Source organism: Gorilla gorilla, chromosome 6 (assembly GCF_029281585.2).
Source record: "Gorilla gorilla gorilla isolate KB3781 chromosome 6, NHGRI_mGorGor1-v2.1_pri, whole genome shotgun sequence".
NCBI classification, from domain to species: Eukaryota; Metazoa; Chordata; class Mammalia; order Primates; family Hominidae; genus Gorilla; species Gorilla gorilla.
In genome coordinates, this window is record NC_073230.2 from 96,612,184 (window position 1) to 96,633,684 (window position 21,501).

At 36.4% G+C, this 21,501-nt stretch overlaps 2 protein-coding genes across 51 annotated transcripts in view; one reads left to right on the top strand and one right to left on the bottom strand.

The window, feature by feature from the left end:
• Positions 1–19,590, top strand: part of KRIT1 (KRIT1 ankyrin repeat containing) — a 46,152-nt gene extending 26,562 nt beyond the window's left edge. For 45 of the 50 annotated variants that reach the window (XM_019031206.4, XM_019031196.4, XM_055346605.2 and 42 more), the window contains 5 exons: positions 4,841–5,007; positions 5,647–5,734; positions 6,221–6,427; positions 18,177–18,293; positions 18,795–19,590. In XM_019031206.4, coding sequence (XP_018886751.2) covers positions 4,841–5,007; positions 5,647–5,734; positions 6,221–6,427; positions 18,177–18,293; positions 18,795–18,863 — 648 coding nt within the window. In that variant the 3' untranslated portion in view covers positions 18,864–19,590. Of the gene's footprint in view, positions 1–4,840; positions 5,008–5,646; positions 5,735–6,220; positions 6,428–16,878; positions 17,606–18,176; positions 18,294–18,794 lie in introns of those variants that run through there. The other 5 variants (XM_063708263.1, XM_063708264.1, XM_055346634.2 and 2 more) reach the window with 1 other exon arrangement.
• Positions 1–21,501, bottom strand: part of ANKIB1 (ankyrin repeat and IBR domain containing 1) — a 264,755-nt gene that overhangs the window by 181,561 nt on the left and 61,693 nt on the right. The gene's annotated exons all lie outside the window — the stretch shown is intronic.

The following is a 21,501-nucleotide window of genomic DNA, read 5'->3' on the forward strand; positions in this document are numbered from 1 at the left end:
TAGCCAAAGCAATCTTAAGAAGAATGAAGTTGAGAGATTGACATTACTCAATTTCAAAGCACACCACAAAGCTAAGTAATCAAAAGCACTGTGGTACTCTAGCATAAGGATAAACATACAGACCAATGGAATAGAATGGAGTTTTGAGAAATAAACCCATACATATACAGCCAGTAGACTTTTGACAAGGCTACCAGGTTCATCTAATGGAGAAAGAATAGTCTCTTCAACAGATGGTGCTGGTATAACTGTAAGTTCACATTGCAAAAGTAGGAAATTGGACCCCAACCTCATGCCATATAAAAAGTTAAAATGGCTGGGTGTGGTAGCTCACACCTGTAATCCCAGCACTTTTGGAGGCTGAGGCGGGTGGATCACTTGAGGACAGGAGTTCTAGACCAGCCTGGCCCACATGGCAAAACCCCATCTCTTCTAAAAATACAAAAAATTAGCCAGCCATGGTGGTTCACCTCTGTAGTCCCAGCTACTTAGAAGGTTGAGGCATGAGAATTGCATGAACCCGGGAGGCGGAGGGGGCAGTGAGCCAAGATCACACCACTGTACTCCAGCCTGGGTGACAAAGTGAGACTTCATCTCAAATATTATAATAATAAAAATAAAATGCATCAGTGACCTAAATATAAGTGCTAAAACCATAAAACTCATAGAAGAAAACAAAGGGATAAATCTTCATGACCTTGGATTAGGCAGTGGAGTCAGATATGACAACAAAAGCATGAACAACAAAAGAAATATTGGGTAAGTTAAACTTCATCAAAATCAAAGACTTTTGTGCTTTAAAGGACATTATTAAGAAAGTGAAAAGCAACAGAATGGGAGAAAATATTAGCAAATCATAGATAAGGGTTTACTATCCAGAATATATAAAGAACTCCTACAACTCAACAATAAAAAGGCCAATAACCCAATTAAAAATGATCAGGGTTCGGTGCAGTAGCTTACATCTGTAATCTCAGCACTTTGGGAGGCTGAGATGGGAGGATCATGGGAACCCAGGAATTTGAGACCTGCCTGGGCAACATAATGAGACTTCATCTCTATAAAAAACTTAAAAAATTAGCCAGGCATGGTGGCACACACTGTAGTACTAGCTACTCAGGAGACTGAGGTGGGAAGGTTGCTTGAGTCTGGGAGGGAGAGGTTACAATGAGCCAGTATCGCACGACTGCACACCAGCCTGCATAATAGAGCAAGACTATCTCAAAAAAAAAAAAAAAAAAACGTAGGCCAGGCGTGGTGGTTCACTTCTGTAATCCCAGTGCTTTGGAAGGATGAGGTGGGAGGCTCACTTGAGGCCAGGAATTTGAGACCAGCCTGGCTGCATAGTGAGACCCTGTCTCTACAAAAAAGTTTTTTTGTTGTTTTTGTTTTTGTTTTTTTTTAATAGCCTGGCGTGGTGGCACACACCTGTAGTTCTAGCTTCTCAGGAGAGTGAGACAGGAGGATCTCTTGAACCCAGGAGTTCAAGGCTGCAGTTAGTTATGATCATCCACTGTACTCTAGGCTGGATGAAAGAGCAAGACCCTGTCTGTAAATAAAATAGGTCGAAGGACTTGAATATATAAATAGCCAACAAACACATGAAAAGATGCTCAGCATCATTAGTTATTAGGGAAATGCAAATTAAAACCTCAGTGAGAAACCACACACACTAGGATGGCTATAAAAAACAAAACAGAAAATAATGAGTTGGTAAAAATGTATAGAAATTGGAACCCTGGTACGTTGCAGGTGGGAATGTAAAATGGTGCAGCCACTGTGGAAAACAGTGGTTCTTCAAAAATCTAAAAATAGAATTACCGTATGATCCAGCAATTCCACTCCTAGATATATGCCTGAAATAATTGAAAACAAGCACTCAAACATATTTGTATGTCACTGCAGCATTATTCATAGTAACCAAAAGGGTAGAGGCACCCTAAGTGTCCATCAACAGATGAGTGGACAAACAAAATGTGATCTATATATACAAATAGAGTATTATTCACTGATACAAAGGAATGAAGTTATGATACATGTGACAACATGAGTGAACCTTGAAAACATACTAAATAAACCAGACACAAAAGAACAAATATTTAATTCTACTTATATCAAGTAATCTAGAATAGGCAAAGGCATAAAGGGAAAAAATAGATTGGAGGTTATCAGAGGTGCTGGGCTAGGGGAGGGGTGGGAAGTTCTTACCAGTTAACAGAATTTCTCTTTGGGGTGATATAAACTATGTGGAACTAGATAGTAGTGATGGTAGCACAGCGTTGTGAACATAATTAATGCCACTGAATTTCACACTTTAAAACGGTTCAAATGACAAATGTTATATCTGTTTTACCCTATAACTTAAAAAAAGTATGATAGCTATAAAATCTGCATATAATCTAAGTATACTCAGTCTGCCTTCTCCTCCCAAGTAATATTGTAATAGTTCACTGGTAGAGAAAAGGAGCAGTAATGATAATACTTGGGTGATAAATAAATTGCATAATTATAAAATAAAGGAGACTCAAGTAAAAAGGAAGCAAGGCTTAGTAAGTTCTTATGGTAAACCAGAATGTCATGATAATCTGGTAAGGCAGTTGTGTTCTTTCACTCATTATATAATTAAGAAATTCCTGTTTGTACCATCTGAAAAACAGAATTACACTTACTGTTTAGCATCATCCTTTTAGGATGAAAACATCCTGATTTCATTAGAAACGAAAAAATGGTGACTAAAACTCATTGAACATGGTATTGGAAATTGTAACTGTTATTATCTACTCATATTCTTCAAATATACGATGTCAGTTTTTATTAGAAAATACGCTTTCATTCAGTCTTTTTCCATTTTATTTTGAGAAATTCGAAAAGCCATAGGCATATTAAAAAGTAATACAGTTTACACCATTTACCATTCATTAGATCACAAGTTGTTAACAATTTGGTTTAGTGTATTTACTTTCTTTGTGAACCATTTTAAACTGAGTTGCAGGTGTCATTCCTACGTATTTTGACGTGCATCTTCTAAGAATAAGGACATCTGTACCTACCACAATAACATTTCCAACCTAATAAAATTAATAATTCCATAATTACATAATATCTGATTCAAATTCAGATGTTTCCCAGTTGTTTCGAAATACTTTTATACCTCCCAGCCCCAGGATCTAGTCAAGGCTCATGCTTTATATTTGGATGTCTCTTCAGTCTCTTTTAATTTAGAACAGTCCCCTTCATTTTTTCCCCATGAAATTGTTTGTTTTTTATATTTAATAATAGAGTATTTTAATTTTAAATAAATAGAGTATTATTAATATTTAATAATATAGAGTATTTTAAGATAGAAAAATAGTATTATTTCAGTTAATGTTGCAAAAATCTTTTTTTTTTTTGAGACGGAGTCTCTCTCTGTCACCCAGGCTGGAGTGCACTGGTGCAATTTCGGCTCACTGCAAGCTCCGCCTCCCAGCTTCACGCCATTCTCCTGCCTCAGCCTCCCGAGTAGCTGGGACTACAGGCGCCTGCCACCATGCCTGGCTAATTTTTTGTATTTTTAGTAGAGACGGGGTTTCACCGTGTTAGCCAGCATGGTCTCGATCTCCTGGCCTTGTGATCCGCCCACCTCGGCCTCCCAAAGTGCTAGGATTACAGGCGTGAACCACCGTGCCTGGCCGCAAAAATCATTTTTATTCAAGTTTGGGATCGTTGTGAATTGTATTTGGAAATACTTTAAGTATTTATTCAGAAACTTTATAACCGGTGACTTTGTACAAGTAGGAATATATTCTGTAGGCTAGGATTTCTCAAATCTTTATTAATCTTATTGGATAAACTTTATAGTTTAAAAAAAAAAAAGATCTAGGCCAGGTGCAGTGGCTAACACCTGTAGTCCCAACACTTTGGGAGGCCAAGGTGAGAGGACTGCTTGAGCCCAGCATAGGCAACATGGCAAGACCTTCTGTCTTCAAAAAATTTAAAAATTAGCCAGGCATGGTGTTGCACACCACTTGTCCCAGCTACTTGGGAGACTGAGTCAGGTAGATAGCTTGAGCCCACAAGGTCGAGGCTGCAGTGGGCCATGTTCATGCCACCGCACTCCAGCCTGGCTGGCAGAGCAAGACCCTGTCTCAAAAAACAAAACAAAAATTTACTCTTCTTGAATATTATTAATATTTGAAAGTGCAAAGTCTTTTTAGTCAAAATTTAAAATGTCTTACAACAGGCTTTTTAAAAATGCATTTGTCCTTTGGAAATTAAGATACTTCCTTTTATCTTCTTTGAAGTCCACTACTGTATTGTATGAAGCATAGTTAATAGAAAAATGTTTCCGTCATACAAAAATTTAGGTAAAATTTTGCTAAAAATTATCCATATTTATAAACTGATGATAATATTTGTTAGACAACCAGGTTAGCAAACTATAGCTTATAGCCATATTTTGCCAATTTTTGTATACCTCACAAGATTTTTTTTTATGTTATTTGATTGTTAAAAAAATAGAACAATATTTCCTATCAGCGAAATTTTTTGAAATTTATATTTCAGTATTCCTGCATAAAGTGTTATTAGAACACTGCCATACCCATTTGTTGATGTATCACCTGTGGCTTTCTTTGTGCTACAGTGCCAGAGTTGATTAGTTGCAACAGTGATTATATAGCTTACAAAGCTTAAAATACTACTCTCTGGGCCTTAACAAAAAAATGTTTGCCAACCTCTGCTCAAAACAGTAACAGCTCATTTATATACAAATACGTAGCTTTTGCTTTTCCCATATTAAGTTGTTCATTTGTAAAAAGAAATTGTAGCCTAATAACCAAATTATACTTTTTCCTTTAAGATTGAAGACCCACTAGCTATTCTAATTCTCTTTGATGAAGCCAGATATAATTTATTGAAGGGCTTTTATACAGCTCCTGATGCTAAGCTGATAACATTGGCAAGTCTGCTTTTGCAAATAGTCTGTGGAAATTATGAGAGTAAAAAACACAAGCAAGGTTTCCTAAAGTAAGTATTTAATATTATGCATGGTCTTGTGCTATGCTTAAGATTCTGTTTAACCAAGAAAGTTTAAAAATGTTATTAGAAAATATTTATACATTACATTGGTTTGGAATTAAATAATATAAGACATAGAATGAGAAAAGAAAACATTATACTAAAGCATTCTTTATTAAAGTTATACTCTCCAATTTTACTTTTCTTATATTTGACTATAGCTTGATATACTTTATATTTTTTCTTTATCTTTCTTTATGCTTAAATAAGTTCACTAAAACCTGACTCGAATAAGTAGTAAAACATTTTATAAGGCAGATGTACTTAAGAATCCCACCATAAAAACTAGTTTTATGTTCAGTCTTTGAGAGAAAACACTGAGGTTTTAAGCATATCTGAATTTGATTATTGTGGTTTTCAATTTTCAAAAATATTTTCTGGTTATTGAAAGAAGAAACATTTATCTAAATTGATAATATGAGATTTATGGCTTTTTGCTTAACATTTTTAGAGTTCTCTGATATTTTACAGCAAAATATTTTTCAGGTTAAAAATTACGTTACTGAAAGCCATTTGTAACAGAATGATTACTATACTTTAGCTACTAAAGATGATTTATTTAAAGGATGTTGGCATGTGTGCTTACAGTGAAGAAAATCTAAAATCCATCGTACCTGTTACCAAACTGAAAAGTAAGGCACCTCACTGGACAAATCGTATACTTCATGAATACAAGGTAAGCTGTTTAATAGAAATGAAAAGACATTTTATAGGCTAGTTGAAACTTTGTTAGTGTTATTAATATTTTAAACAGAGGTAGATTAAATTTATAGTCCTAAAATTAAAAATGTATCTTCTAGTTCACAATGCTTGAAATTGAAAGTAGCAAGATATTTTTATTTTTAGCAATATATAATCTTTTACTGAATACCTTCAACATGCCAAATACTGTGGTAAGGACTAAAGATAAAAATCTGAAATATACTATCCATGCCCGTGAAGCAATTAAAACCCAAAAACATAGACAGTATTTTTAGACCTCAATTTTTTTTTTAATAGTAACATCACAAGAGAAAAAGTACTCCTGATACAATGTGCCATAATTTTATTCTTTAGGGGCAATCTTGATTTTAGAAACTGCTTAGTTGAACTATTTGGATTATCAATGGTACATTTTCCTTTCATATCTCTTTTATTTTTAATTTACCTTGTTTGTTTTTAGAATCTCAGTACAAGTGAAGGTGTCAGTAAAGAAATGCATCACCTTCAGCGCATGTTCTTACAGAATTGCTGGGAAATTCCTACTTATGGAGCAGCATTTTTCACAGGACAGATATTTACAAAGGCAAGCCCCAGCAATCATAAAGTCATCCCTGTGTATGTAGGAGTGAATATAAAAGGACTTCATCTCCTCAACATGGAAACTAAGGTAGATTTTCAGCTCTTTTTTACCAATCATATCATATAATACTTAAAACAACAGTACCAACCTACATGAAGAATTTAGAAATGGCATATATACAAGACTGTTTATTGCAACTCATTCATTACATAAGATGAAGGGGGACACTAAATCACTGTCAGTAAGGCGTTAATATTATATTACATTTCTGCATTAGAATACCCTTCAGCCATAAAAAAGAATAAAGAGTATTTTTGTGTAGAATGATCTGCAAGATATATTTAGTGAAAAAGCAAGGTGCTGAACAATATGTAATATGCTGCCTACTCTTGCTAATAAAATGGGAGGAAATGAGGATGATTTTTACATAAATACATATTGCTTGTATATGCATAAAATATTTCTTGAAGCCTTTAGAGAAGGGAACCAGGTAACTGGGAATAAAAGTAAGGAGGGAAACTTTTCATTACATACCTATCTAGTTCAGGCCACTATAACAAAGCCCTATAGACTGATTGGCTTATGAACAACAGAAGTTTTATTTCTCACAGTTCTAGAAACTGGAAGTCTGAGATCAGCGTGCTAGCGGGGTTGGATTCTAGTGAGAGCGTTTTTCTGGGTTGGAGACTGCTGACATCTCCTTGTAGCCTCATATGGCAGAAAGAATGAGGGAGTTATCTTGGGGTCCCTTTTATAAAGGCATGAATCCCATTCATGTGGGCCCTGCTCTCATAAATTATGGCATAATTACTTCTCAAAGGCTCTACCTCCCAATACCATCACTTTAAGAGTTAGGATTTCAATTTTGGGAGGCAGGACACAAACATTCAGTCCATAACAATGCCATTTTGCAACTTGAAAGTTTTAACTGTGTGATTATGTTGCCTGTTTAAAACATTTGTTAGGTTAATTGAAAAAGATGAAAAAAAGAAAAATATTATATGTGACACAAGGGATTCACTTTGAAAAATTAGAATTAGTACAAGAACCTTTTGGGGAGCAGGATGAAGTATGGAATGGATTGAATATCCACTAGAATACTTCAGAGCTTCTTTATTGTTTTTTGTTTTTCACATTTAAACATTTTTTTATTTATGTATTTATTTTTTGAGACAGGGTCTCACTGTGTTCCCCAGGCTGGGGTTCAGTGGTGCAATCATAGCTCACTGCAGCTTTGAACTCATGGACTCAAGCAATCCTCCTACCTCAGCCTCCTGAGTAGCTGGGACTACAGGCACATAACACCATGCCTGGCTTTTTTTTTTGTTGTTTTTTTTTTTTGTTTTCTTTCAGAGACAGGATCTTGTTATGTTGCACAGTTTGGTCTCAAACTCCTGGCCTCAAATGATCCTCCTGCCTCAGCTTCCCAAAGTGCTGGGATTACAAGCATGAACCACTGGGTCCCACTTGTTTTTTTAATTGATACATAGTAGTTGTACATATTTATGAGGTACATGTCGTATTTTGATACATGCATACAATATGTAATGATCAAATCAGGGTAATTAGGAAATTTCATCACCTTAAATATTTATCATTTCTTTGTATTGGGAACATTTCAACTCATCTCTTAGCTATTTTGAAATATACAATAAATTATTAACTATAGTCACCCTAGTGTACTATGAAACACGGCAACTTATTCATTCTATCTAACTGTATGTTTGTACCCATTAACTGACCGTCTCCTTATTCCTCCCTACCCTACCCTTCCCAGCTCTGGTAATCATCATTCAACTCTCTACCTCCTTGACATCAACGTCTCACATATATGAGAACATAGGGTATTTGACTTTCTGTGCCTGGCTGATTTCACTTAACAAAATGACCCCCAATTCCATTCATGTTGTTGCGAATGACAAGATTTCATTCTTTTTTATGGCTGAATAATATTTCATTGTGCATATATACCACGTTTTCTTTATTCATTCATCTGTTGGGAGACACTTAGGTTGATTCCATATCTTTGCTATTGTGAATAGTGCTGCAGTCAACATGGGGTTGCAGGATCCCACTGATTTTCTTTCCTTTGGAAGAATACTCAGTAGTGAGATTGCTGGTTCATATGGTAGTTTTATTTTTAGTTTTTGAGAAACCTCTATACTGTTTTCCATAATGGCTCTTCTAGTTTATATTCCCACTTACTCTGTATAAAAGTTCCCTTCTCTCTGCATCCTCACCAGCATTTGTTATGTTTTTGTCATTTTGATAATAGCCATTCTAACTGGGGTGGGATGAAATGTCACTGTGGTTTTGACTTGAACTTCCCTGATGAGATTACTCGTGGTACGCATTTTTTAATATACTTCTTGGCCATTTGTTTGTCTTCTTTTGAGAAATGTCTATTCTAATCATTGCCTACTTTATAATGGGATATGTTTGTTTGCTGTTGAATTGTTTGATTCCTTGTAAATTTTGGATATTAGTCCCTAGTCTAATGAACAGTTTGAAAATACTGTCTCCCATTCACCACATTGTCTCTTCACTCTGTCGATTGTTACGTTAGCTGTGCAGAAGCTTAATAGTTTAAATAGTCCCATTTGTCTGTTTTTGTTTTTGTTGCCTATGCTTTTGAAGTCTTAACCATAAAATCTTTGCCTAGACCAATGTCCAGAAGCATTTCCCTTATGTTTTCTTCTACTAGTTTTATAGGCTCAGGTCTTACATTTAGGTTTTTTATCCATATTGACTTGATTTCTGTATATGGTGAGAGATGGAGTCTAGTTTTATTCTTGTGCATGTGGGTATCCAATTTTTCCAACACCATTTATTGAACAGGGTGTTTTTTTCCCCAATGTTTGTTCTTGGCACCTTTGTTGAAAATGAGTTGGCTGTAAATACATGGATTTATTTCTGGGTTCTGTGTTCCATTGAGATCTGTATTTACAATAACATCATGCTGTTTGGTTACTGTAGGTTTGTGTAGTTTATTTTTTGAAATTAGGTAGTGTGATGCCTCCAGCTGTTCTTTTTTTCTCACTATTGGTTTGGCTATTTGGAATCTTTTGTTATTCCAAATGAATTTTGGAATTTTTTTTTATTTCTGTAAAGCATGTCATTGGTATTTCAATAAAGATTGCATTGAATTACTTGATTGCTTTGGGTAATATTGCTGTTTTATTTTTATTTATTGATTGATTGATTTTGAGATAGAGTCTTGCTTCATCGCCCAGGTTGGAGTGCGGTGGCGTGATCTCGGCTCACTGCAACCTCTACCTCATGGGTTCAAGCAGTTTTCCTGCTTCGGCCTCCCAAGTAGCTGGGATTACAGGCTTGCACCACCATGCCCAGCTAATTTTTTTTTCTTTTGTATTTTTAGTAGAGACAGGGTTTCATTATGTTGGCCAGGCTGGTCTTGAACTTCTGACCTCAGGTGATCCACCCACCTCGGCCTCCCAGAGTGCTGGGATTACAGGCATGAGCCACCGCGCCTGGCCTATATTGCTATTTTAACAATATTAACTCTTCCAATCCATGAGCATGGATATCTTTCCAATTTTTTGTGTGCTCTTGAATTTCTTCCATCAGTGTTTTGTAGTTTTCATTACAGAGGTCTTTCACTTTTTTAGTTAGATTTATTCTCAATTATTTGATTTTTTTTACTAGCTATAATAAATGAGATTGCTTTCTTGATTTCTTTTTCAGCTGGTTCATTATTGGTGTATAGAAATGCCACTTATTTTTGTATGTGAATTTTGTGTCCTGCAACTTTATTGAATTTCTTTTATCTGGTCTGTTAGTTTTTTGGTAGAGTCTAGGTCTTTCTGTATATAAGATCATGTCATCTGCAGAGAGGGACAGTTTGACTTCCTGTTTACCAATTTGTATGGCTTTTATTTCTTTCTCTTACCTGATGCTCTCTCTAGGACTTCTAGTACTATGTTGATTAAGAGTGGTTGAAAGTGGGGTATCCTTGTCTTATTCTAGTTCTTATAAGAAAGGCTTTCAGCTTTTCCCCTTTCAGTATGATGTTAGCTGTGGGTTTGTCATATATATATGGCCTTTATTGATTGAAGTATGTTCCTTCTATGTGAATTCGCTGAGAGGTTTTTTTTTTCATCACGAAAGGATATTGAACTTCATGAAATTCTTTTTCTGCACTTATTGAAACTATTATATGGTTTTTGTCCTTCATTCTATTGATTGTATCACATTTATTAATTTGCATATGTTGAATCATCCTCACCTCCCGGGCATAAATCCCATTTGATCATGGTGTGTTATCTTTTTGATGTGTTGTTGGACGCAGTTTGGTAGTATTTGGTGGATGATTTTTGCATCTATGTTTTTCAGGACTGTTGGACTCTTGTTTTCTTTTTTTGTTGCGTCCTTGTCTGGTTTTGTTATTGGAATGATGCTGGCCTCGTTGAATGAGTTAGGAAGAATCCTCTTCAGTTTTTTGGGCCATTTTAAGAAAATTGGTATTAGTTCTTCATTATAGGTTTGGTAGAATTTAGCAGTGAAGTCATCTGGTTTTTGTTTATTGAGAGACTTTTTGTTCCTGATTCAACCTCATTACCAAGAATTTATCTGTTGAAGTTTTCTTTTCCTTCCTGGTTCAATATTGGTAGGTTGTCTGTGTCCAGGAATTTATCTTTTTCCTCTAGGTTTTCCAATTTGTTAGCCTATCATTGGACCTAATAGTCTCTAAGGAGTCTTTGTTATTTCTGTGGTCTCAGTTATAATGTCTCTTTTATCATTTATGATTTTGTTTATTTGGATTTTCTTTCTCTCTTGGTTAGTCTACCTAACAGTTTACTCGTTTTATCTTTTTGAAGAACCGACTTTTCATTTTGTTGATCCTTTGTAATTTTTTTCTTTTTTTTTTTTAAGTCTTTCTTTCTTTTAGTTCTGGTCTGATCTTTCTTATTTCTTTCCTTCTGCTAATTTCAGGGTTGGTTTTTTCTTGCTTTTCTAGTTCCTTGAGGTGCATCGTTAAGTGTTTGAGATCTTCCTACTTTTTTGCCATAGATGTTTATTGCAGTAAACTTTCCTCTTACACTGCTTTTGCTACATCCCTTAGGTTTTGGTATATGGTGTTTTCATTTTCATTGCATTTGAGAAATTTTTTTATTTCCTTCTTAATTTTTTGATTGACCCAGTGGTCATTCAGGAGCATGTTGTTTAATTTCCTTTTATTTGTACAGTTCCCAAAATTTCTTTTGTTACTGATTTATAGTTTTATTTCATTGTGATCTGAGAAGATACTTTTACAAAATTTATTGGGACTTGTTTTTTGGCCTAACAGATGGTGTGTCCTGGAGAATGTGTGTTCTGCAGCTGATGGATGAAATGTTTTGTAAATGTCTGTTAGATCCATTTATTTATTTATTTGTTTGTTTATTTTTTTTAGAGACAGAGTCCTGCTCTGTCGCCTAGGCTGAAGTGCAGTGAGCAATTTCAGCTCACTGTAAAACCTCTGCCTCCTGGGTTCAAGCGATTATCCTGCCTTAGCCTCCTGAGTAGCTGGGATTACAGGCGCGTGCCACCACACCTGGCTAATTTTTGTACTTTTAGTAGAGACGAGGTGTAGCCATGTTGCCCACGCTGGTCTCAAACTCCTGGCCTCAGGTGATCCAACCACCTCGGCCTCCCAGAGTGCTGGGATTACAGGCGTGAGCCACTGCACCTGGCTGTTAGATCCATTTAGTCTAAAGTGCAGTTTAAATCCAGTGTTCCTTTGTTAATTTATTTTGATCCATTCAGTGTTGAGAGTGGGGTGTTGAATTCCCCAACTATTATTGTATTGGAGTCTGTCTTTCCCTTTAGATCTAATAACAATGGCAAAAATCGCAGTTATTTTTGCACCAACCTAATATAAAGCTTTTTTTTTTTTTTAACTTTTAGCATTTTAAACACATCATCCCAGGCTCTTCTGGCCTGTAGTTTCTTCTGAGAAATCTGTTGTTTGTTTGATGGCAGTGTCCTTATATGTGACCTGATGCATTTATCTTATGGTTTTTAGAATTCTCTTGTCTTTGAGTTTTGACAGTTTGACTATAACATGCCTTGGGAAAGACCTTTTTAGGTCAGATCTGCTTGGGTATCTTTGAGCTTCCTGTATCTTGATGTCTACATCTCTTACAAGACTTAGGGAGTTTTCAGCTATTATTTCTTCAAGTAGGTTTTCTTTGTCTTTCTCCATTTCTTCTCCCTCTAAAATCTCAGAATTCAAATGTTTGGTCACTTTATGGTGTCCCCACATGTCACATTGGCTTTCTTCATTCCTTTTTATTTTTTCTTTCTTTCTTTCTTTTTTTTTTTTTTGTCTGCCTTCGGGTTTACAAATTCTTTATTCTGCTTGATCTAGTCTATTGTTGAAGCTCTCAGTTGTGCTTTTTATTTCATTTATTGAGTTCTTCCATTCCAGGATTATGTACTTTTGTTATCTTACATGTCTTAAGTCACACTGAGTTTCTTTAATGTCATTATTTTGATTTTTTTGTTAGGCATTTCAAAATTTGGGGGGAGGATCTGTTACTGAAGAATTATTGTTTTCCTTTGAAGGTGTCATGTTTTCTTGCTTTTCAATGTTTTTTGTATCCTTATGTTTATATCTGTACATCTGATGTCACTTCTTCCTATTTTATGCATTGGCTTTTGTAGGGAGAGACTTTTTCCTGTAGATGTAGCTATAGTGTTGGTTGGATAGGGTGCTTTGGCTTTGATTCTGGGTGAGTGCAGTAGTATAGTCTCCCTGTGATTTCTTCAGCTTTAATGAGCATTGGCGGTGTCTGAGAGTCCCTCAGTGGCTTAGACTGTGGTTGTTAATGAAGGCTGTAGTAGGCTTTTCTGGGGTCTGTGACTCCAGGTAGGCCAGTGCTCAGGCACTAGTAGTTGTGCCAGTAGGCAGGGCATGCCTTTCCTCAGGCCCCTAGATAGTACATGTGGGCGCCAGCAGGCATAGGCAGAGCATAACAATACTTAAGGCCCCAGATGAAATGCACAGGCACCAACAGCAGGCAGAACAGGCCTGTCGTCAGGCCCTCTGATGATGTATGCAGGCAATGGCAGCAGCGTGCTAGTTGAGTCAGTCCTCAGGCCCTTAGATGGCATGCTTAGGCACAGTTGACAGTGGCAGTGGGCAGAGCAGGCTTGTCCTCAGGACCCTAGACAATGTGTGCTGGTGGCAGTGGTGGGCAGGGCAGGCTTCTCTCCAAGCCCACCTCTGGAGTTTGCAGGTGCTGGTGGCAGGCAGGTGGGTTGACCTCCTGGCACTATGTGCACAGGTGACAGCAGAAGTAGGTGGGTCAGACCCTTTTCAATCCCACTTTAGAGCTCTTCAGTTAGAAGTTAGTTTATGGTGCTCCTTTTTCTAACTGTAAGTCATTATAAAATACAGGTTTATCGTTATTTTTTGGCATATTTAACACATTTAAATGGGATGAACAGCTTTTTAGTTTATAATAGGAAGCTAATAAAAATCAAATCTGATTTGTTTCATTTTGTTTTGTTTTTTGAGACAGAGTCTTGCTCTGTCACCCAGGCTGGATGCAGTGGTGTGATCTTGGCTCACTACAACCTCTGCCTCCTAGGTTCAAGCAGTCCTCCTGCTTTAGCCTCTCAAGTAGCTGGGATTACAAGCATGAACCACCAAGCCCACCTAATTTTTGTGTTTTTAATACGGGGGGTTTCACCATGTTTGCTAGGCTGGTCTCGAACTTCTGACCTCAAGTGATCCACCTGCCTCGTAATTTGTTAATTAAGATTTGTTAAGAATAGACCAAATCAGTTAAAGTAATAATGAAGCTTATGCATTTTTAAAAGGCATTTAGATTAGGAAATTTCACTGTAAACCCAGTTTTTATTTTCCTCATTTTTATGTGTCTTTTTTGTTGTTGTTGTTGTTGAGATGAGTTTCGCTTTTGTTGCCCAGGCTGCGGTGCAATGGCGCGATCTTGGCTCACTGCAACCTCTGCCTCCAGGGTTCAAGCGATTCTCCTGCCTCAGCCTCCCAACTAGATGGGATTATAGGCATGTGCCACCACACCTGGCTGATTTTGCATTTTTAGTAGAGAGGGGGTTTCTCCATGTTGGTCAGGCCAGTCTCGAACACCTGACCTCAGGTGATCCGACTGCCTCGCCCTCCCAAAGTGCTGGGATTACAGGTATGAGCCACCGTGCTCGCCCCTTTATGTGTCTTAATAGGTCTTTATAATCACATAACTCCTGAAATATCCCAGTCATAGTTTAGTCATTTTATATTAATTTTCAGGGTCATCTTTAAGGGCAACAGTTACTTTGATAGATACACATGTGAATGGAGATAAAATATCTAGGAACATAGGGTGGAATAGAGTCTGATTTTAGTAATGACCTGGAGCTTAATTTCTTGAAGTCTCTTCTAGCAGGGATCCCCAACACCCAGGCCATGGACTGGTACCGGTCCATGGCCTGTAAGGAACCGGGCCGCACAGCAGGAGATGAGCAGCAAGCAAAGCTTCATCTGTATTTACAGCACTCCCTATCACTTGCATTACCATCTGAGCTCTGCCTCCTGTCAGATCAACGGTGGCATTAGATTCTCATAGGAACATGAACCCTCTTTTGAATTGCACATGCAAGGGATCTAGGTTTCATGCCCCTTATGAGAATGTAATGCCTGATGATCTGTCACTGTCTCCCATCACCCCCAGATGGGACCATCTAGTTGCAGGAAAACAAGCTCAGGGCTCCCAGTGATTTTACATTGTGGTGAGTTGTATAATTATTTCGTTACATATTACAATATAATAGTAATAGAAATAAAGTGCACTATAAATAAAATGGGCTTGAATCATCCCAAAACCATCCCTGACACCTCTGTCTGTGGAAGAATTGTCTGCCACGAAACCGATCCCTGGCACCAAAAAGGTTGGGCACTGCTCTCTTACGGTCACCTTGCTTTTGGGTCATTTGCTTATCATTCTCTTTTTCTTTCCTTTTTTTTTTTTTTCCTTGGGACACAGTCTCACTCTGTTGCCCAGGCTGGAGTGCAGCGGCACCATCATAGCTCAGTGCAGCTGCAAACTCCTAGGCTCAGGCAGTCCTCCTGCCTCAGCCTCCCAAGTAGTTGGGACTACAGGCATATGCCACCACACCCAGCTAATTTTTTTATTATTTGTAGAGATAGGGTCTCACTTTGTTGCCCAGGCTGGTCTCAAACTCCTGGTCTGGGCAACAAAGTGAGACCTTATCTCTACAAGGTGATTCTCCCACCTTAGCCTCACAAAGTGCTGGGATTGCAGGTGTGAGCCACCACACCATCCTCATTTTCTGTTAAAACTATTTTGCCCACACAAAATAGGCCGCTGTTTATTAGCTTGTAACCACTTTTCTATTTCTCTTGTACTAAGTTCATTAAAGGAAATGAAGGAGAAATGCCCCCCACCATTTCAAGAAATTTTTCCTCTGCTGTTTCAGAGCATTTTATATCACCATCTGCAAATCATTCTTCATAGAACTGGATGGTGATGCTGTGCCATTTCTCTAAACTATATTTTATGTTTGTTAGCTTTCCAATTTTTGGCAATAATACAAAGTTTTATATAGTATTCAAATGAAGGTTTAGTGATATTATTTAACACTTAAATATAACATTTCATATTATGTATAATACTCTGATCCAGGATTCAAATAAATGAGTTAGCAGTAACAGACAGAAGGATGACAATAATATTCTTAATTAACAGTCTGCTTTTTCCTTAGATAAGAGGTTCAGTTTCTTGAACTATAAATAGAAATGCTATCCTTGGGTATCTAAACAGGTGATTGAACCAAAGAGTAAAGGTATTTTCCATCCATCTAGTCATTACCTTGTTCTCTGTAAACCACTGATAAATTTATGGCACCTTTGAAAGCTTTAAGATAGTTGCATATTTCAGCCGTCAAATGTGGGAACAACCAGCTTGTCCTCAGTTGTCTTAGATTCACCAAGGTCTACTAGGATTGCATTCAACAAGCTTAGCAAAAACATAGCAAACACCTTCATCTGCAAAAATACCTTCATTTGCATTTAAAACACTACATGGGATACGTTAGCGTCAGAGATAGGAAAAGCCATGGGACACAGTTGTGTTTTTTATGTCAATTGTTTCTACCTTCTATAACTACAGGCTCAGTACTTTTGTTGGAAATTTGACTTCTATAATTGAGAAGTAACTATACTACAGTTGTATTTTTTTCTGTATATTGAACTGTTTTGAAGCCATATTAATGGACTGTTTTGTGGCTTTTGAATAAAGAAATTTCAGGTGATTGATTTAAAAGAGAAGGCAGTTTAAGGTAGTATGATATCTTGACTCTGTTCAGTCTGTACCTTGATAAGTAGCTATTTTAGTGTATCCTCCTATGTATAAGGTTATATTTTACAATATAAATGTAGATAGCCATTTTTAAAAGATACTATTAGTTTTTCCTTATACTTAATATATACTCACATAAATTATCTGTGTTTCATTCACAGAACCTCACTTTATTTTATTTATTTATTTATTTAGACGGAGTCTCACTGTTGCCCAGGCAGGAGCGCAGTAGCGTGACCTCGGCTCACTGCAACCTCCGCCTCCCAGACAGAACCTCACTTTAAAAATCGCCTAACCCATTATCTTTCTGGCACATTCTTAGTTTAGTATTTGTGGTCAATATTACAAGAATTGGTATTTATAGAAAATGAATGCTTCTAAACATATGTATCTTAAAAATGCCATGAACACTTTCTCTGTTTATATGTACACAAATAATATATGTTTAGGGCAAGAAAATGGAAGTTACTGCTAGAAGAGAATTGTTATTAACAAGGATATATTGAATGTCTGCTTATATACAGTATTATATTAGGAAAGTGTAGGAATCATTAATACTGCTTTATAAATAGTTCTGTTGTTGGCTGGTCCATGTGCAGTAGTGTTTACAACTCTTTGATCACAATCAATTACAGTTCTTCTCCACTCCCACTGCTTCACTTGACTATCCTTAAAAAAATAGCTCTGATGAATTCATGAAAGGTATGTTAGTAATTTTTAAAATTATGCTTACTTTTATAATAAATATATCAGTGTACTTATTTTCAGTGGGATGAGATTGTCGAAGTAAACATGTTAACCTAGTTGCATAAACTACAATCTGAAAGTACTATGTAAATATTCAAAAGAAAGATACTGAATAAAGAGATAGCTTTTAACCTGCAGAAAGAAAATAAAGGTAGTACCTTTCATTATCCTGAAAGCCATGGATAGAATTGACATCTTTAAAAATGTTTGTCAATCTTACATGACAAATATTGCTCACAGCACTCTCCTGAGAGTCTACCAATCTATGTGATTCTGTGCTGCAGGCTGTTTGAGGTTAGTGCGGGGTGCTTTGAAAAAGCTTCATTAAAACATTCTTGGAAACCATCATTCTCAGCAAACTATCACAAGAACAGAAAACCAAACACCGCATGTTCTCACTCATAAGTGGGAGTTGAACAATGAGGAATACATGGACGCAGGGAGGGGAACATCACACTCCGGGGTCTCTCAGGGGGTAGGGGGCTAGGGGAGGGATAGCATTAGGAGAAATATCTAATGTAGGTGACGGGTTGATGGGTGCAGCAAACCACCATGGCATGTGTATGTCTATGTAACAAAACTGCACATTCTGCACGTGTACCCCAGAACTTAAAGTATAATAATTTTTAGAAAAAGCATTCTGAACCATTATATTTAGAGCAGACTACATAAATGTAGATAGTAAGAGAAAATAGGTGAAGTTTTTAATATGTATTTCAATATAGTTGTTTCAAATTATGTTGCAGGCATTACTCATCAGTCTTAAGTATGGTTGTTTTATGTGGCAATTGGGAGATACTGATACTTGTTTTCAGATCCATAGCATGGAAAATAAAATGAGCTTTATAGTACATACAAAACAGGTAAGTATCATTTCTTTTGGACTTCATAAACTATTGTGTTAGTAAAGTTACTTCTTTTTTTTTAAAGTGACATCCATTTAACTTCAAGGAAAACCTGTAATATTCCATGAAATTAAAATATTTAAGACCAAGGAATAAAGCCAGGCCTTCTAAGCAAGGAAAAATCAGAAACTTATCTGAATAGTTTATTTCAGTTTTATAACAAACTCTTTTGCCATGTCTTTTCATTCTGGTCAGTATTACCTGTCTCATCTATCAAGTTATTAGGTAGTCCTTCCCTCTCCTTGACCTACCTGTGCCCCCTAGCTGTAACCAGCAGATTGATTCTTAAGTCCCTTCAAAAAGCCTGAGTAAATATCCCCCTCTATACTCTCTCTTAACAAGCTGTCTCCTGATAAGAAAGTTCCCTTTCAAATAGATAGGGAACTGCCCAATGTCATGAATGTCCTTTAAACGTTCTTACATGTTTTATATTTATTATTGACATGTTTTACTTTGTAGGCTGGTCTCGTGGTAAAACTGTTAATGAAGCTAAATGGACAGTTAATGCCCACTGAAAGAAATTCATGAAAGAGAAGTAACTGTTACTCAAGCCACCACATTTTGTAATGCAGAGTTTTTTTTCCATGAAAGATTTCTTAAAATATTACTTTTGGCTGAGCATGGTGGCTCACCCCTGTAATTCCAGCACTTTGGGAGGCTGGGGCAGGCGGATCACCTGAAGTCAGAATTCAAGACCAGCCTGGCCAACATGGTGAAACCCTGTCTCTACAAAAATACAAAAATTAGCTGGGTGTGGTGGCGGGTGCCTATAATCCTAGCTACTAGGGAGGCCAAGGTGGGAGATCGCTTAAACCCAGGAGGTGGAGGTTGTAGTGAGCCAAGATTGCACCACGGCACGCTAGCCTGGGTGACACAGCAAGACTCCATCTCAAAAAAAAAAAAAAAAAAAATTACTTTCAACAAGGCATATAATCTCTTGTAATATATATGTATACTATTACATTGTACAGAATCTGTACTTATGTTTGGTGTGTAATATACCAATTAGTTTTATATAATATCCTGATAAGCTATTCTAATTTTTGAGAGAAACACAAAAAGTTATAGATTGATAGTCTGTATAATATTAGACAAAATAGTAAGCTTTATAAAAAGTTATTTTTGGTAAATGGTAAAGAATTTGGGGTGGAATGTGATAAGATTAAAATGTAGCTTTGGTATAACTTCATGTGTATTTCAAAATATACTGAACGTCAACATGATTTGAATAAAGAAAATGTATTTTCTACTTGAACCACGTAACACTGTTATTTAAAACAGTTTTCTGCAGTCTATAAACATTTCTCAACATTTTTTTTAAAGTCTTAGTTAAAATGTAAATCTGATATACAGTAGTGTTTCTCAAAGTATAGTTCATGAACTCCTTGCATCATAATTACCTAGATGCCTCTTAAAAATGAAGATTTCAGAGACCCATTCTAAACAAGGGCATTCACTCTCTGGAAGTAGCATGGCCTTGTGAACTTAAATTTGGTTTTGTTTTTTCTTTTTTGCTGTTACAATAATTCCAGACCCAATAAGGAATTTCGATTATTAAAGTTGAGAAATTTCACAAAACTGCCTGGCACATAAGCACACACATACATAGACACATTTTAAGTGATAATCTCTTGATATTAGAAGTTGCATTTGTTAAATACATGCTGTATTTTTTATGAGTTGACTTAATAGTTTATGTATATTGACTTTGCTTTGTAGGAAGTAAATCACCAGATATCTTATTGTTTCATTTAGGAAAGTAGTGATATAGATGAAGAGCCAACTTGATGAATGTGCTATTCATAAGCTAGAAACTACAGTTTTTCCAAACTAATAAACTGATGAATTCTAAATAAGTTCAGAGATATAGTCATATTTAAAGTTGTCCTACAGTTTGCAGATAATTTTTATATTACTATTCTTCACATTAACTTCTGCTTATTTTTAATGGTACTATATGTAGGCCTTATTAAAATTAAGATTGTATGGTTAAGTAAAGTTAACAAGAAAGCCTGATTTATCTTTAATTCTGTGCTAGGTATTTTTGATTCTACATGAACAATACCCTTTTCAGTTCCCTTCATTCTAATGTCCTCAACTGTTACCAAATACCCTGTTGACTCCCAAACCTAAGATTTTAGCTTCAACTTCTTTTCTGAACTCCAAATCTTAATTTCCAAGTTATACTTGTTCTAGGTCCATCTAAATGGTCTACAGAGAACTTCAGTTGAATCATAGCTGGAAACAGAATTTATTTCCTCTATTTGCTTCATTCTGTCCTTCCACTGTATTCCCTATTTGGTTAATGACATCATCGAACTGCATTCAGTTGCTTAGCCTGGAAATACTGTTATGGTGTTCAGCCTTTCCCCAACTTACATATTTTGTAGATCAAAGTCCTGTCTGATGTTTTGGGAGTCCTTTCTCATTTCCTTCCTCCCTGCTTGCACTGCAGCCAGTCTAGTTCAAGTCCTCACCATCCATTCCTTAGCTTGTAGTAGCTTCCTACCCCTGACTCAGGCTCTGTACCCTTCCTATCTGCCACACTGATGCCAAGTTAAGCTTTCTCATCAGTCTGATTATTTCATTACACTGTGAAAATCGTTAATGGTTACCACTATATGTAGAATTAAATTCCGAATTCTTTAGTATTGAAACCAAGGCCCTTAGTACACTGTTGCTAAGCTGCCTGTCAACATATTGTCTAACCACTTCTCCCATACTTATTCTATGCTCCCATTGTTTCCTAACTCCTCAGTCATGTGGGGAAATTCAGTACTTTCTGATTCAGTAATTTTAGAGTGAGACCCAAGCATTTCTGTTCTTAAAGTATTCTGTGTACTTATTATGTACAGTTAGGAATTAGAACTGTAATTATAAGCAACTTTAGGAGATAGCCCAATGTGTTTCCTTTCACAGAGAGAGGTGAGGTTGCAGTGATAACACATCAAAAAACCTCCTGCTCTGTGGAATACAGTTTACCCTTCTGAAGATGTACAGTATAGCAGCCCTAATAAGAAAGGAATAGGAGACTATTAGAGTAGCATAGTTATTAAAGGCTTAAAAATATATAGCACTAAAAATTCAATTTTAAAAATTAGTATTGAGAAAAAAATTGATCATTATCTTTCAGACCATAACAATCCAGAAATAAAAATAGGGAAAT